Genomic DNA, 17304 nt, shown 5'->3' on the forward strand with positions numbered 1-17304 from the left:
TTTAGGAGGCAGAGGCAGGTGGATCTCTGTGAGTTTGAGGCCAGCCTGGTCTACAGAGTAAGTTTCAGGAATCCAACGCTACATAAGAGAGACCTTGTATGTGTGGGAGGAGACAGAGACAGAGAGAGAAAGATAGATGAGGGGGGGGGCAGGGAAGGAGATAAAGACAGACAGACACAGAGAAACAAGAGACAGAGAAAGATAGATGGGGGGAGGGAAGAAGCTAGAGACAGACAGACAGACAGACACAGAGAGACAGAGACAGAGCGAGACACATGCATGAAGGGACGGAGAGACAGCTACAGTTAATGTTAGAAGTAAGATCCTTTCTGGGACACATGTAAGAAAAAGTTAGGTATCTGGTGCATTAAAGTTGAGACTGTAAAATTACTCACTCTGCATTTATTACATGTATGTGCCTAACGGTTCACCCTCAACATGGGAAACGTTAAGTGGGTCAGCTTATTACTGCAACCATGGCTTTATACATTCACATTCGCCTCCCTTTTTATTAACTGCAGCCCAGAATGGAGCTACAGTCCTGCATTATTAAAATCTGTCTTCGATTCAAGCAGAGAACTGGAGAAGCAGAAACTAATATTGCCCTTTCGGCTGTGTTACTGTAATAGATCTAAGAACTGCTTTATTCTGCCCTGCTTTTTCAATATGCCAGTGTATTTCGGTTCCTTAACAGGACCACACATACAGGAGGTCGGCGTGAGATCGCCCAGGGAGATCGGCTGGCTTCCTTTCCACCTGGGCTGTGTTCTCACACTGGCAATCAGAACCCTGGCCCAGCCCTGAAAGACTTGGCCATAATAACCGCAACCGAAAGACCAGCAAAGTGCTTAGGGTATAATAAAGTGTCACGAGGGTAGGGGTGAATGGAGAGGGATGAACGGGGTGGGGTAGGGGGGGCGAAGGCACATGGGTTTCAACTGGGAAACCCCTCATTCTCCCTTGATTCATTTCAGGAGGGGAAAACCATTCTCTCAGTGAAGGCTCTCTCCATAACCCGAGGCTGACGACTTTTTAAAATTATTATGACCACGGACAACCAGAGCTGCCTAGTGCCCGGCGACCGGCACCCCTGCCCACACTCAGTCCCAAATCCCCGATTCTTCCCAGGAACGCGCTCCCAGCGGGGCACCGCAAGTTAGCGCCCGGGGTCGGCTCAGCTCTGCCGCTTTCTCCCGGTCCCCACCCGGGAGCGGCCGCGGAGATGGGACACCTGTCACCGGGCCGGGTGGGGGCCGCGGGCGGCACTGCGGCGGCGGGGAGCGGGACGGGCGAGCCGCGGAGCCGCACCGCCTGCCTCGGGCTCGGGAGCACACGCTCGGGGGCTGGGGAGGCAGTGCCACCGCCCGGGTGGTGTCTCCGCGGGGACCCGGAGCCGAACGAGCCGGGCAGCGGGGCTGAGGGACGGAGGAGGACGCCGCGCCTACCTGCTCCGGGCGGCAGCGGCTCGCGGGCCGTGACCTGCGGCGGCGGCGGCGGCGGCGGTGGCGCGGTGGTGGCAGCGGCGGCAGTCGCGGCGGGGAGGGCGCTTCCTTCAGGAAGAGGTGGGATCTGCCCGCCCGCCCCCTCCCGCCGCAGCGCGGCCGGTCCCCGACTTACTCCGGGGTCCCCGCTGCGGGGCCTCGGGTGGACGGCGGAGCCCCGCGGCCCCGGCTTCTACCTCCCCCAGTCCCCGGGTGCCTCCAGTCATCCGGGGCCGCGGCCGGGGTGGACGGTCCAACAGCTTCCTTCCAAAGCCTAGGTAGACGCGTTTGCCTGGCGCTCCTCACCCAACAAAAGGCAGAACGGAATCCGGGATCCTCCGCCTGCTGGTTATTTATTCCTGACCTGTTGTAACCTTCCTGCTGGCTCCTTTCTGTCCACACACCTAGGGCTTTGCACACAGCAGCTAGGATTCATTTTCAGGCCCGCCAGCCCTGGGTAGTTCTCTGTCACCCGCTGCCCTCCCGTGGCTTTTCTTTCGTCTTACTGAAGGGACACAGGGCCAACTTCTGACCCTGACAATGAACGGAGGACTTCAAGGCCGCGCTCCTACAGCCAGCTCACTCATCTAAATCCCTTGTGTCCTGGCCTAGTGTCATAAAACTGTATTCATCAGCATTTTTGTGGCAGCCCCCACCCAAACCCCAACTTCTGCGGTCTCACTCTCACTGACCCCTAAGCACCATAGCCCAGTGCCATTTTAATCTCAGATTCATAGCTAACTTACTTTACCGGCCTGCTATGTATGGTAGGGTCCCCTAGGTCAACTTGCCACACCCATCTATTTAAAGCCATTGCCTCAGAGTACAAATTTGTAAGGTCTCTCCCCAATTCAACCTGTTCAAATTCTCCACCACTGGCTTATAGTTATCCACATACGTGTTGATTTCTGGTCACCGTTTTTGTTCTGACGCTGGGCTGTTAGGTTTTTGAGGACTTATGCATGACTTTCTGTTTAGCATACATTAAGAAATGGGGCTATTATTTCGTCAATTAAGGCAGCAAAGCAAAAGTTAATTCTGGCGTAGAGTCAACGGTGCTGGAGTTTTTCTGAAGACTTGTCTGTGGTTTCTTCAGACTCCTGTGAGTCCCCCAAAGTTAAGAATTGCCTGAGGCCCACCATGAACCCCAGCTCTGAAAATTCTACCCCTACTCCCTGTCCCCTTGTTTGTTTGAGACAGAGGTAGCCTGTGTTGCCCAGGCTGGCATGTTGACACCAGAGGGCCCTTCTGCAGAAGGCCATTAAGACTGCATTTTGATCACGAGTATATAGGATATGCATAAAAAAATCATTGATTCATGTTGCTGCTGGGGGTCATGACCATGGTGGGTTGGGGTGGGGAACGTTATTCAAATGCTGATGGGTACATTTTTATGACTGCCTGACCAAGACGAGAGAGGAGAAGAGCAAGGTGGCCCTGGAGAGCAGGTTTTTAGCATCCTTGAGGTTTTCTCCCTCCTCAGTCTCCCAAGCACTGAGGTTTCAGGTGCTTCTGCCTCTCTCCTTCCTAAGTCGACTGGACAAGGACTCTGGCTAGACTTCTTCCCACTCATCTTCTAAAAACGGTTTGGTTTTGTGTATACTAGAGTGCTGCTGTTCGGGTGTGTGCACTTGAGGGCAGCTGCCTTTGGAGCCCACAGGCGTCCGGCCAAACTCTGGGAACTAGAGTTATGGATGGTTGTGAACCACCCAATGTGGGTGCCGGGACTGAACTTGGGTTCTCTACTAGAGCAGCACATACTCTTAACTACTAAGACTTCTCTCCAGTTCCTTTAATTTATTCTTCTGCGTGTGTGTGTGTGTGTGTGTGTGTGTGTGTGTGGTGTTTGAGTGTGTGTGGTGTTTGAGACAAAGTCTCACACAACCTAGACTGGGCTAGGACTCACTGTCTTATGTAGTAAGGCTGGCCTTGAACTCCTGCCTCCACCTCCTGAGTGGTAGGATTCTGGCCAGCTTTGTTTTTGTCTTTGGAGAGGGTTTGTGTCGTGGTTACTATTGCTTGTCAATCCCAAAGAATCTAGAGTTACCTATGAGACCAACCTCTGGGCATGCCTGTGAGAGATTTCCTAGACTAGCTTATTCTCCAGATATGTCTGTAGGAAGTCTCTGGATTAAGTTGATTGACGGAACATGGCTCCATTCCATGGGCTGGAGTCCTGAACCGAATAGAAGGAGAAAGAGTGAGCTGGGCACTATCATTTATCCCCTTCTATTTCCCAACCACAGATGCAATGAAGCTGTCTAGCTCAAGCTCCTGCTCCTGCTGTCACAACTCCTCAGGTGATCCGCTCTACCCTGGAACCCTGAAACACAGTCAACCTTCTCTTCCTTAAGCTACTTTGTCTCCTATTTTGTTGCAACAAGGTGAAAAGTAACTACCAGTCCTGTTGTGTGGCTGATAGGGGCAAAAAACAGTTCACTAACCAGCTGAAGCAAGGATTCTAAGTTGGGTTTGGTAAAACTGAGTTTTTCTTCGGGTTACTTACAGAGCTTGGGTGAGGAATTGCTTACAGGGGCAAGAACTACTCAAAGGCAGTTGCGTCACCAAAAGATCCATTCCAGCGTGGTCAACACAGACACTGCATTTTGATTGCAGTAGGAGACCCCAGGCTGCAATGGGAACCAGTGACCAGAAGCAAAACATGAAAACCTCCAGTTATACCCCATCTTCGTCACGTTACCTCCACAGCCATGAAATATTCTCAAAGTGAGGAGGGGACTGAGATGAGGGCTAAACTGAGAACCCTTCTCAGTTTTCTGGGCTTCCCTCTGATTGGTTTCTGCCTTACACTTATTTTTCATACATACAGCTAACCAGTCAGGGCCTTCCTAAACCTACTAAAAGGCTCTAGACCCAGCCTCTTTGATGGCAAGCACTTTCTTTTTTTAAATGAACATTATTAAAAAAATAAAAACTTTCAAATAAACAAAAAGACCACATCAAAATTAACCAAATACAAACTCTATACATCTTAATAAACTTATATAGATCAGGATAGGCATTCAAAATAAAGGCTGTATAGGTTCACATTAAAACTTACATTTTCATTATTGAATATATTTTATGCCTTTATCCACCACCAAGGAGGAAATGTGGGCAATGGACAGGGGTTATGGAAGAGGATATAATTGTTTTCCTCCTTCTCACGCTGCCACGGAGTTCCTGGTTTTGGTGGTGGACATTTTCCAGTCTCCTGCTGCGGCATTGTGACCCATCTACAGCTTTCTTTTTCTCTTTGGCTTAAAAAACCCTTGTTCCGCTCACTCCTTTTGCTTTCTCATTCTTATTAGTCAGGAGACAAGAAGTAGGCAGAGAAGGAAGTCTGCAGCGACTCCCTGGACAGAGAGTGGGTTCCCCCTTCCCAGCCATTGCTCTTTCTGGTTATTACATTGTTATTCCTTGGGGGCGGGGCCTGTGACTCTTGTTACTGCTTTCTCACAGTTGTAAATTGAGTTTACTTTCGGCCTCTTGTGAACTTCCCTGTCCCTCCAGCTTGTGAATCCAGTTAAGGCTTTCTCTGCTGTAAATGTTGTTTACCTTCTGACTATGAACTTCCGTCTCCCTCCAGGAGTAGGAAATCACTCTCCCAGGGGCACACCCTGGGTTTTGCAGGCCACAGCTTGCAGTCCGCTTGCCTCAGCTTTCCCAATATCTGGGATCATAAGCACATGTCATAAATGTGTGCCACCAGGACCGGATAAGACACAGGTGATTGTCTCTTTCGATTTATTTCTTTTATTGTATGTGTATGAGTATTTCGCCTGTATGCATGCCTGTATACCACATTAATGCCTGGTGCTCAAGAAAGTCAGAAGAGGGTGTTGGATCCCCCAGAAGTGGAGACGTGGATGATGGTGAGCCATTATGTGGGTGTTGAGAGGCGATCACCTGCCCTCCACAAGGTCTGCAAGTGCTCCTAACCGCGGAGCCACCTCTCCAGCCCCAGGATGTTTCTGATGAAGAACCAGATGTAGTTTTTGACATGACTGTGAGGGGCACAGCCTTTTTTGGAAACGAGGAAGCCTCCAATCTGTGAAAGTTCCTTCCTTGGTTCTTGGTAGAAGGGTAAAGTTCCTTCCTTGGTAGAAGAGTTGACAAAGCTGGGCCCATGTTTACTTTTGATTTCACTTAGGGCCCTGCCCACTTTTACTTTAGAAGCCAACTTGAGTCTGGGAAGATAGTAGGCTCAGGGCCAGTTATCAGTAGTCTTCACCACTGCCGCCTTCATCTCCAAACTGTCCTTACAGATCAAGGCACAGAGTGAAGGGAATCCCGGTCCTGGCAGTGACAGTCTGGAGCGACATGTTAAAATGCTGGATACAGAGAAGAGCTCGGCACTAAAAGCAGATTCTATACTCACGTGCCTTACTTCTGTTCTAGGTTCTACAGTTCAAGAGAGCTGGAGACAAATTACAGCTTGTCTGTGCTTTTCTATTCCTTTAATTGATATCCCACCCATTAAAAGTCTGTTATCTGTTATGCACTTGGTATGGTCTTAGACATTAAATCCATATATGGCTAAGTCAGAGCATGGTAGCCCACAACTTAATAGCAGCATTCATAAGGTGAACACAGGAGGATTGCAAGTTCAAGGCTAACCTGGGCTCCATCGTAAGAGTTTATCTCAAAGATAAATAAATAAATAGCTAGCTTCTGAGAGCCGATTATCTTTTAATTCTTGTAAGATTCATCTTGTACCTTCAAGTGACCTATTGGTGGGATTCTAAACCACTTCATGCTGTGAGGAAAAGGCCGAGCACAGAGTTAGAGATCAAGTGTGGCGGGAAAGAGACTTTAGGCCTGTTTGCTGGTGCATGCTCACCACAGACTTTATCGGGACAATGGGGATCAGTATTCAGGGACATTATTCTGCAGGACCATGACAAGACATTGTGATTTTGGCACCATCTTGCTCTAGAGGCCCGCTGTCTGACCTCTGGCGACTTGCACAGCAGTTCACGCAACTGAGTAGGGGCACTGGATTTTCTGATGTAAGTGGTTCCTAGCAGAAGTCATGGCAGAACACTTAGAACTACAAAGGAACTCTATATTCTTGTGTATTTTCTTTCTCCAGGGCAGCCGGTTTGTTGTTGTTTACGATTCAAATCACTCCCCTTATTTATCGGAAACATCAGACTCGCACAGCTCATAAAGTCTCCGAGAGACTCTGGAAATTCAGGCTGTTGGTGAAATTGCAATGAATTCCATTATGATAAAAACCCCTGCATAACAAAACTGTCAGCTCTTCTCCGGCAGCTGGGAACTCAGCTACTGCACAAAGTTCCTGGGAATGCCATTTGATCTGCTTGTTAAAGAAAACCTTAGCTGGAAATAATGACACACACCTGTAATCCTAGCACCTGGGAAGCTGAGGCAGGAGGATTGCCCACACTGTGAGGCTAGCCTGGACTATTTAAGATAACTTAGGTTCTCGGTCTTGAAAAATGACCCTGTCCCACCAACAGCAACCAACGAAACGACAACAGAAGGAGGAGGAGGAGGAAGAAGAAGAAGAGAAAGAAGAAAGAAAGGAAAAGGAAAAAGGAAGAAAAGGAAACTGAGGTTGTGCTAGGAGGAGGGTGGGATGCTCTTGGAGAGGACGCCAAGCAGAAGGCATCATTTTCCTCTCACTCTGCGAGGCTCCTTCGCTGATAATAGTTGTCAACACTCTAACCACACAGTGTGCTATCCTTCACCAGGCAGGATTCCGATTACCTTACGTATAGATGCTGGCAGGGCGGTTGAGCATTAGGGAGGGTTTCTGTAGACATGGTTCCAAGGCTCCTTCGCAACCACAGTAGGGAAGCCAAGACAGTGTTTCTCTCTGGTGGGTGAGACTTCTCACACAGCCAAGTGAGTGTCCCTTATATTCTAAGGAGCGCCACAGACTGCCAGACTGAGGTGTGGCTCAGGTTTGAGAAACCAAAACTGACCAAAAAAATAAAAGCCTGCCTATGAATGGGAGGAACAGCAATGTAGTCCACAGATGTCAAGCCTGAGAGAGCACCAGGGGGTGGGACTGTGATCCCACTCAGTGACCGCCTAGAAAGAGCAAGCAACCTCAGCAGAACGAGGCAAGGGATTCATTTCTGCAGGTCCAGAACTGGAAGCCATCAGTGGGAGGGTAACGTGATCTTCCTGTACTAAAGGAAGAACTGGATGGTCAGCACCCACCCAATTGGCACTGGCGAGAAGCCAAGTTTTGACAAGCCTGTGAAAATAACAGGAGAGTGTGGAAGCGTGGCTATGGGCAAAAGCATCCTACCTGCAAGCCCTCGGAAACCATTCCATTTCCTTAGCTTTCTTCTTCCACTTCTTCCTGGGGGAGCTGGCCAGCTTAGGAAGGGGAGAAGTGCCTACATTACCCCCTTTCCCACTGGAGGGGATTTTTGTTATTAGCCTGTACCAGATATATTAATTACTGAGATGTCTGCATTTTTGACTAATGTAACCACAGACTCATTTAGTTCTTGAGAGTGGCCCCCAAAAGAAGAGGCCCTAATGCTTTCACTAATCAGGAGATAGGAAAGAGTTTACAGGCCAGCTCTGAACAGGGTCAGTGGGAAAGAATTTGACGGTTAATGAGTGTATCCATGTGGCTGGCTAAGTGCACCAGGCTTAAGGCATTCCATATCAGACTGTGAGCCTCTAAGTTCGCCCCTGGGTCTTTACCTGAATCCTAAGGAAGTGATATGCATCATGAAATCCCTTTTGGTGGCTGTATAATGATAATTTAGGATTTCCAACACAAATGTTGTAAGGATTTTGGATGAAAAGAACCGGATTCCTAAATGTAAGTTTTACTGTCTAATAAATACTGGTCCACAGAGGTCTCTTCATCTCTAATGGGCCCAGATTCGATGATTGTCAAGGTCTCCATCAGTCAGAAAATTATATTTCAAAGAAGGCTACAGAAAACCATACATCAAGGGCCGATATTTCAGGCCCTACTCTGTCAGACTCGGCTCTCACACTGGTATAGTTCTCTCAGTGTTTCCAAAAATGGGGTTCTGACAAGGACAGCAGTGTCTTCCTGCAGAGGCAGACATGTGACTAGGGCTGATGTGATTGCCATGGTGACAGTCTCCACATTGTATGCCAGGCATCACCTGGGAATCCCCACACACTGTCCCATAGTCCCCTGAGTGCTCATTGCTCTTGCTGCTCTGCTCCGGTGGGAGAGGCTGGGTTGCACAGCATTGACGGCTGGCGTTCCTAGGGAGAGCCTCAGCCAAAGAATGGATTCCAGGCTGTGAAGTTCACTGTAGCTCCATAGGCCCTGTTTGCTAAGAGTCCGCTGCTGCTGCAAAGAACACATGCCAAGAAAGTGTGAAGGGTTTTCATTTCAATCAATGCTTTCTTTGGACCTTTTAGCTTCATGTGTTTCATTTATGTAAGGCATTCATTATTGACTTGCTTTTTTAAAAACCACTCTAAAGCAGAGAGCTAAAGATGAAGAAGTTTATGGTGTGGTATTCTTTTCATCATAAATGGCTGCTTTTGAGGAATTTAACGAATTCTTATTCAGACTTTTTCAAAGTTCTAGCCAGGAGACATTTCAGTGGTAGGGTTTCATTTTCTTACTCTGTGTCCTGCTACCCAAGTACTCCATCTCTATCTGCCCTGAGGCCTCACCAGCAACTCCTGAATCCTGCCAGGAGTCTGATGCGGGCTCTCCTTTCTGCCATTGGCTGCTAAGCAGTTTACATATCAGCTCTGGATGCAGGCTCACTGAAAATATTCTCACCTTCTCTCTACCCCAAATAACTTGTTCTTCCCTGCAGTCCTCCCTCCTTATGGTTCTTTCTACCCTTTTCCACTTTTCGAAGATGAGGGCCCCGACTTTACATCCAAGCCTACCACTTGCTACTCTCCTCTCCCACTTCTCTCTTAATGATTTCTTAATCTTCCCTCATCCAAAGACAAGATTCTTACATCCTCAGCTTACAAATCCATTTCCTCTGCTCTAAAACTGCCTTCCATACCTCCGGTGTGGCTCACACTCCTGTTTCATCTCTCCCCTTTCCTGCATGGGAAATTTCTCAAAAGTGCAGGTTTTGAGTGCTAGAAGTCTGAACTCCATCTCCTCTGGTGAAACACTCCCTTGAAGAGCCCCAGGGAATGACCTTGCAGGCACTGGGTCCTGCTGACTGCTGCTGGCCTCCTACCCCACCTTTCTGTTCTTCAAACTCTCTGGCCAGTTATGCTTGGTTGTTGGTTGTGCACTTCTGTAGTCCTAACGTTTGGGAGACTAACTCCAGAGCTTCACAAGTTTGAGACTGGACTGGGCTATACAGTGCACCTTTGCCTAAGAAAGAAAAAGAAGGGAAGAGAAAGGAAGGAAAAAGTCTCACTGGTTCTTTCACTCCTGTGCTGTTCTGGGGGTCGCCTGAAGCTTTGCATGGGTATTGGTGATCTGAGCTTGGGTCCTCACATTTGTGTGGCAAGCATTTACTTACTGAGTCATCTTCCCAACATTCCCAGCCATCTTTTGATGACTCCTTGGATTGTTTCCATCTCTCGGTGAGTTGAATAATACTATTGTACGTAATAATGTTCATGTTCTTTTGTGGGTAGGTGTATTTATTTCTTTTAGGGACATGCTGTTTCTACAGTGATTCCACATTTAATTTCCAGAGAAACTGCCTATGTCTTTTCCAACATGGCTATACCATCTTACAATAGCACTAGGAATTATGAGAATTTTTAATTTCTCCACATCCTCACTAACACTTGTGACTGTCTATTTAAAAAAAAAACACAGTCTATCCAAGCTGGAGAGATGGATCAATAGCTAAGAGCACCAGCTGCTTTTCCAGAGGACCCAGGTTCGGGACCTAGCACATCCACATGGTAGCTCACAACTGTCTATCACTCCAGGGGATCCACTGCCCTCTTCTGGCCTCCTTGGGCACCAGCCACACACATAGTACACAGACATACATGCAAACAAAACGTTCATACACATAAGAAAATTATCAAAAAATTAAAGCCCCAGGATACAAGATCAACTCCAAAAAATCAGTGGCCTTCCTATACACTAAGGATAAGGAAACAGAGAGGGAAGTTAGAGAAGCATCACCTTTCACGACAGCCACAAATAGCATAAAATATCTTGGGGTAACTCTGACCAAGGATGTAAAAGATCTATTTGACAAGAACTTTAAGTCTTTGAAGAAAGAAATTGAAGAGGACACCAGAAAATGGAAGGATCTCCCTTGCTCCTGGATTGGGAGGATCAACATAGTAAAAATGGCAATTCTACCAAAAGCAATCTATAGATTCAATGCAATCCCCATCAAAATTCCTCACAGATCTGGAGAAGACAATAATCAACTTTATATGGAAAAACAAAAAACCTAGGATAGCCAAAACAATCTTATACAACAAAGGATTGTCTGGAGGCATTACCATCCCTGACTTCAAACTCTACTACAGAGCTACAGTATTGAAAACAGCTTGGTATTGGCATAAAAACAGAGAAGTCGACCAATGGAATCGAATAGAAGACCCTGACATTAACCCACAAACCTATGAACACCTGATTTTTCGATAAAGGAGCTAAAAGTATACAATGGAGAAAAGAGAGCATCTTCAACAAATTGTGCTGGCAAAACTGGATGTCAACCTGTAGAAGAATGAAAATAGATCCATATCTATCACCATGCACAAAACTCAAGTCCAAATGGATTAAAGACCTCAATATCAGTCTGAACACACTGAACCTGATAGAAGAGAAAGTGGGAAGTACTCTACAACACATGGGCACAGGAGACCACTTCCTACGTATAACCCCAGTAGCACAGGCATTAAGGACCTCATTGAATAAATGGGACCTCCTGAGACTGAGAAGCTTCTGTAAAGCAAAGGACACTGTCGCTAAGACACAAAGGCAACCCACTGACTGGGAGAAGATCTTCACCAACCCCGCAACTGACAAAGGTCTGATCTCCAAAATATATAAAGATCTCAAGAAACTAGACCGTAAAAGGCTAATCAACCCAATTATAAAATGGGGCACGGAGCTGAACAGAGAATTCTCAACAGAAGAAGTTCAAATGGCCAAAAGACACTTAAGGTCATGCTCAACCTCCTTAGTGATCAGGGAAATGCAAATCAAGACAACTTTAAGATACCATCTTACACCTGTCAGAATGGCTAAAATAAAAAACACCAAGGATAGCCTTTGCTGGAGAGGTTGTGGAGAAAGGGGTACACTCATCCATTGCTGGTGGGAATGCAAACTTGTGCAACCACTTTGGAAAGCAGTGTGGCGGTTTCTCAGGAAATTCGGGATCAACCTACCCCTGGACCCAGCAATACCACTCTTGGGAATATACCCAAGACAGGCCTTATCATACAACAAAAATATATGCTCAACTATGTTCATAGCAGCATTGTTTGTAATAGCCAGAACCTGGAAACAACCTAGATGCCCTTCAATAGAAGAATGGATGAAGAAAGTATGGAATATATACATATTAGAGTATTACTCAGCAGTAAAAAACAAGGACTTCTTGAATTCTGCATGCAAATGGATGTAAATAGAAAACACTATCCTGAGTGAGGTAAGCCAGATCCAAAAAGAGGAGCATGGGATGTACTCACTCATATTTGGTTTCTAGCCATAAACAAAGGACATTGAGCCTATAGTTAGTGATCCTAGAGAAGCTAAATAAGGAGAACCCAAAGAAAAATATATAGGCATCCTCATGAATATTAACCTTCATCAGGCGATGAAAGGAGACAGAGACCCACATTGGAGCACAGGACTGAAATCTCAAGGTCCAAATCAGGAGCAGAAGGAGAGAGAGCACGAGCAAGGAACTCAGGACCACAAGGGGTGCGCCCACACACTGAGACAGTGGGGATGTTCTATTGGGAACTCACCAAGGCCAGCTGGCCTGGGTCTGAAAACGCATGGGATAAAACCGGACTCGCTGAACATAGCGGACAATGAGGACTACTGAGAACTCAAGAACAATGGCAATGGGTTTCTGATCCTACTGCACGTACTGGCTTTGTAGGAGCCTAGGCAGTTTGGATGCTCATCTTACTAGAACTGGATGGAGGTGGAGGTTCCTTGGACTTTCCACAGGGCTGGGAACCCTGATTGCTCTTCGGGCTGAGGAGGGAGGGGGACTTGATTGGGGGAGGGGGAGGGAAATGGGAGGTGGTGGCGGGGAAGAGACAGAAATCTTTAATAAATAAATAAATTAAAAAAAAAATTAAAGCCCCCTCCTAACAATTCAAATGTTGTCTCCTTGTGGTTTTATGTTTCTTTCCCGATGGTTATGACTATGAAAACCTTTTCACGTTGTTATTGGCCATTTGTATATCTTCTTGGGAGCTATCCTGATCTTGGCCTATTTTTAAATTGGGTTGCTTGACCATTAGATATTGAGTCGTGACAGTTCTTTGTGCTGGGCGCTAACTAGGTATGAGCTTTGCAAATGTTTCCTCCTGTGCCATCACCTGTCTTTTTATCCTCGCCCCAGCATCCTATGAAACCAGCATCTTTAATTTTTATAAGTTCCTGTGGTCCACTTTTGTTTGTTGTTTCTGCTTTTGATGTCATGTTTAAGATGACTTTGCCTAACCCAAGGTTACAAAATATACTGCTATATTTTCTTCCAAGACTTTTATAGCTTAAGCTACTACATTTGAGTCTTTGCCTTATTTTATGCTCGAGGAAGGAGTCCAACGTCATCTTTAGCATGCAGCTATCCAGCTGGCCCAGTGTCATTTGTTGAAAACACTATTTCCCTCCCACTGAACATTCTTCGCACCCTTATTGAAAATCAATTGACTGCAAATGTAGGAGTTTATTTCTGGCCTCTTAATTCTCGCCCATCGATCCATGTGTCTACCTTGTGTCAGTACCACACTGTCTTAATTACTGTGGCTGGGTTTGAAATCAGGATGTATGAGTCTTCTGCTTTGGTTCGAATGTGTCCCCCAAAGACCGTATGCTGCACACTTGGGAAGTAGGTCACAATAGATATAATTAGGCTTCAAACCGTTTGACCCCGAGAGTGGACTAGTGCCGTTGCTGCAGCGTTCTGAAAAGGGCTTCTCAGATGCCAATCCTTTGGTCTTGGACTTTGCAGCTCTCAGAGGCCTAAGCCAATCCATTTTTGCTCACGACAAATTACTCCGTGCTGCTGTTCCAGGCTCAGCCAGCCTCCACCTCGATTCCCCACTTTTGATGCAGTTTTGGTTCTTCTCAGGCACTCTCATTTGCATGTGAGTAATTAGATTAACTTGTTCATTTCTGCAAAGCCAGTTGCTATTTTTATTTGGGTTGCATAGAATATGCAGAACAATTGGGAGAATATTGTCATCTTGTTATCTATTCTTCAAATGCGTGAAAAAGTGATGCCTTCTCATTTACTTAAGTTTTATATTTTTAAAATTTGAATTTATTTTATGTGGGCTGGTGTTTTACCTGCATGTATGTTTGTGCACCACATGTGTGCCTGGTGCCTTTGGAGGCCAGAAAAGAGAATTGGGTGCCCTGGAATTGGAGTTGCAGACAGTCGTGAGCCACCATGTGGGTGCTGGGAATCAAACCTGGGTTTTCTGGGAGAGCAGTCAGTGCTTTACCTACTGTGCAATCTCTCCAGCCCTTAATTAAGTTTTCTTTAATTTACTTCAACAATACGTTTATCATTTCTAAAGTATGGATTCTTCTTTTGCTGAATTTATTCCAAAATATTTTACATTTTTTTGGTACTATTATACATGATTTTTTTTTTAGTTCTTATTTTAGTTTGTCTTTTGTTTCCAAGGAGAAGGACAGTTTATTTTGCACACTGACCTTGTAACCCAAACTTGGCTGAACTCAATGTGTGTGGTGTGTGTTCCTTAGGATTTTCTTCCGCAGATAGTTACAGTTTCCTGTCCTCCTTTCCAGTGTGGATGTGTCGGTTTCTTTTTCTTGTTCTACTTTGAACATCGAACATAAAACTGAATGACGGGACCAGAGTGAACATTTTTCTTCTCTCTTGATCTTAATAGAAAGCACCAGCCCTTTACTAGTGACCACAGTATTAGCTGTGTTTTTTTGTAGTTGGCTTTTCCATAAACCAAACAAAAGTGGACACGACTCTCACTTCCAAATAAACAAGCTGAGCTGTCCCGTTTCAGAACCTTACAGAGTACCCAGTTTGAACGTATCACACTTCATTTTAACATAATCTATTGGTAAAACATTTAGATTGTTTCCTTTTCCTTCCCACAATTTACAACATAGAGGATAAATATACTTAAGTACGTGTGCTTTTTTTTTTTCCTTTTGAGACAGGGTTTCTCTGTAGCTTTGGAGCCTGTCCTGGAACTAGCTCTTGTAGACCAGGCTGTCCTTAAACTCACAGAGATTTGCCTGCCTCTTGCCGCCTGAGTGCTGGGATTAAAGGCGTGCACCACCACCGCCCAGCGCAAGTACGTGTGCTTTCAGCATTGAAACAAACTCCTAGATGTGGGGCTGGGGTATAGCTCAGTTAGCAGGGTGCTTGCCTAGCTTGCACTGTGTTTTATCATCAGTACCACAATTGGCCATGGTGCACACCTACAATCCCAGCATTGGGAGGTGGAGGGGGGAGAGTCAGAAGTTCACGACCATCCTGTACTACAAAAATCAGTCTAGTTAAGAAGAAAGAAAGAAAGAAAGAAAGAAAGAAAGAAAAGAAAAAGATTCCAAAATGTGAGGTGTACAGTTTTAGCGTTCACTAATATTTCCAGGCAACTTTCTAAAGATTGTAGTGATGTTTAAAGATATTCGTTTCTGCACATCCCAGGTTTGATTCTTATTATTTTTAAAGATTTAAAAATAGACAACATGATGCTTCTCCCATTTCTCTGCTCTTTTTCTGGTGACTGGGGATAACCTTCCTTTTCTGCTATATATCTAAAAATACATTTAAGTTTATCTTTTCTATTCTCACTTTGGTTTTTGATGATTTTTAACATAAGATAGTTTGAATTTTAGGTCAGGCATTTCTCTTTTAAAAAAAAATCATCTGCATTTCCAGGATTACTGGAAAAGTATCTTTTCAGCCAAAGCTACTCAGACATTATTAATTTTTCCTAATGTTTTCATCCTGTGCACATGAATGCTTTTCTTCTTTACTTTTAACTTTTAATTCTCTGGTCTAGTCCTAATTGTAAAAACAGATGTGAAGGTAGCAGCCTGCCTTGCTGGTCTCCTCACGGTTTGGTTGATAATTATATCCCACGTTTAACTGCATAAATAGTCTCAGTGCCTTGCCCAAACTGGCCTCAGATCCTCCGGCCTCAGCCCCCTGAGCAGCTGAGATTATAGATGCGCATCCGCCCGGCCACCTCAGACTGCTTTTCCTTGTCAAACTGGTAACATCGGTCTTAATGCCGACTTACCTGGGCCGCATGTTTGGGTTCTCTCCAACCGTATGGTTCTGTTTGGCTGGTGTTGACAAAGGCAGGCGGGTTGTCCCACGTATCCTTTTTCATAACATCCCTTCCGTGTCCTTAGCATTGATTCTGCTCTCTGCAGTGGACATCTGCCTCCTCAGAGCTCATGCCCACTGTAGCCGTCACGCAGTTTGAGTAGACTGATGCTGGCCACGGGCACAGCTGCAGCTGCCCGACCAGTAGCTCAGTCTTCTCTCTAGTTACGTCACTTTGGTCACGAGAGACACAATGAGACTTAAATGAGTTCAATAAGGGAAATTTTAGACTTTTTGTTAATGGTTGGAGAAGCAATGAAATACCCTTGTATTTTGTTGGTAGCTATATGTAACTGTGAATGGAATCTTCAGCATTTAGGATGTTTGGTGGGAGGACCATGAGTTCAAGGCCAGCATGGGCTACATAGTGGGAGACTTGTCTCAGAAAGAAAGTTCAGAGCTGCTGTCTTACTGGTATGATGTAATCAGAGCCACTGTGGTTACCTGAGGGTGAGCCTAACAGAATCAGGCCTACTAACCTCTGGCTGGAGTGGGGGAAAGGTCACCAGATTCTTCTACAGTTTCAGCCACAGACTCCCTTCTGCCTTCTACCCCAGCTGGAATCCTGCCTTTGCTGTGGGTGGTCTCCTGAGGTGGTGCTGATTATATTATACTGCTAGGGGTAGATTATATTATATGGGGTGGAGGGGGGGATCCGTGGCGAAGTGAAACTTCTCAGTAGCGTGGTTTCTGTGGACTCACCTTTTTCTGGTATTCCTAAAAGTGAACCCATAAAGCCGTTGCTTTGTCAATCAGGACTTGGAAGGAATAGTTTCTTTGGTCTGTTTTTGGTACCATCTATATGGTGAATAGGTGTTTGTTCATGTTTGCCTGGGAAATGGTGTGTGAGTGTGTGTGTGTTTGTGTGTGTGTCTGTGTGTGTACAGGTTGAAGCTGACACCTGTACATGGAGGAAGAAGAAAACCAAGATATCAAAGAGGAATAAAGGTTGAATTGTGATCAAATTATGCGACATTGTACCTGAAGCCCACATGATTTTTCTGCTTTTTAGGTTTGCAAATAAGTAAATCCTTCTCTTTGTTGAAATTTAAAGTCAGGTCATGTGATGAGGGAATGGCTGACTGGAAACATACTTACCTACCATGAGTGAGGTCCTGGGTTTAGCCCCAGCATCAGACAGACACACATATGTGTACGTGAGTACACACACACACACACACACACACACACACAATTGGGTTATTATAGAAAAAAGTCATTATAAAGAGTACACATTTGGCCTTTGTGAGAATTTTATTTCTAAAACTGTGTGTGAAAATGATCCTTTATTGTCCTCCAAACCTTCATTCTTACCA

General features: G+C 45.7%; 2 protein-coding genes across 4 annotated transcripts in view; one reads left to right on the forward strand and one right to left on the reverse strand.

Annotated features, from left to right (window-relative positions):
* The window catches only part of LOC121441008 (transmembrane protein 150C), a 65797-nt gene extending 63818 nt beyond the window's left edge, over positions 1-1979 (reverse strand). Inside the window, exon 1 of one of the 3 annotated variants that reach the window (XM_041642140.1) lies at positions 1618-1979. The gene's annotated coding sequence lies outside the window, so the exon portion shown is untranslated. Of the gene's footprint in view, positions 1-1445 lie in introns of all 3 variants that reach the window. The other 2 variants (XM_041642139.1, XM_041642138.1) reach the window with 2 other exon arrangements.
* LOC121440933 (protein SOGA3-like) lies at positions 1223-17016 on the forward strand. The gene is made up of 5 exons (XM_041641971.1): positions 1223-1562; positions 3728-3781; positions 5071-5210; positions 5750-5862; positions 17001-17016. Exons 1-5 carry the CDS (start codon positions 1223-1225, stop codon positions 17014-17016), a joined length of 663 nt encoding a protein of 220 aa, XP_041497905.1.
* Positions 17017-17304: the final 288 nt, after the last annotated feature.

The sequence above is a fragment of the Microtus oregoni genome, unplaced genomic scaffold (genome assembly GCF_018167655.1).
Source record: "Microtus oregoni isolate MIOR12 unplaced genomic scaffold, Mior012 000072F_ref0000427, whole genome shotgun sequence".
Classification (NCBI taxonomy): domain Eukaryota; kingdom Metazoa; phylum Chordata; class Mammalia; order Rodentia; family Cricetidae; genus Microtus; species Microtus oregoni.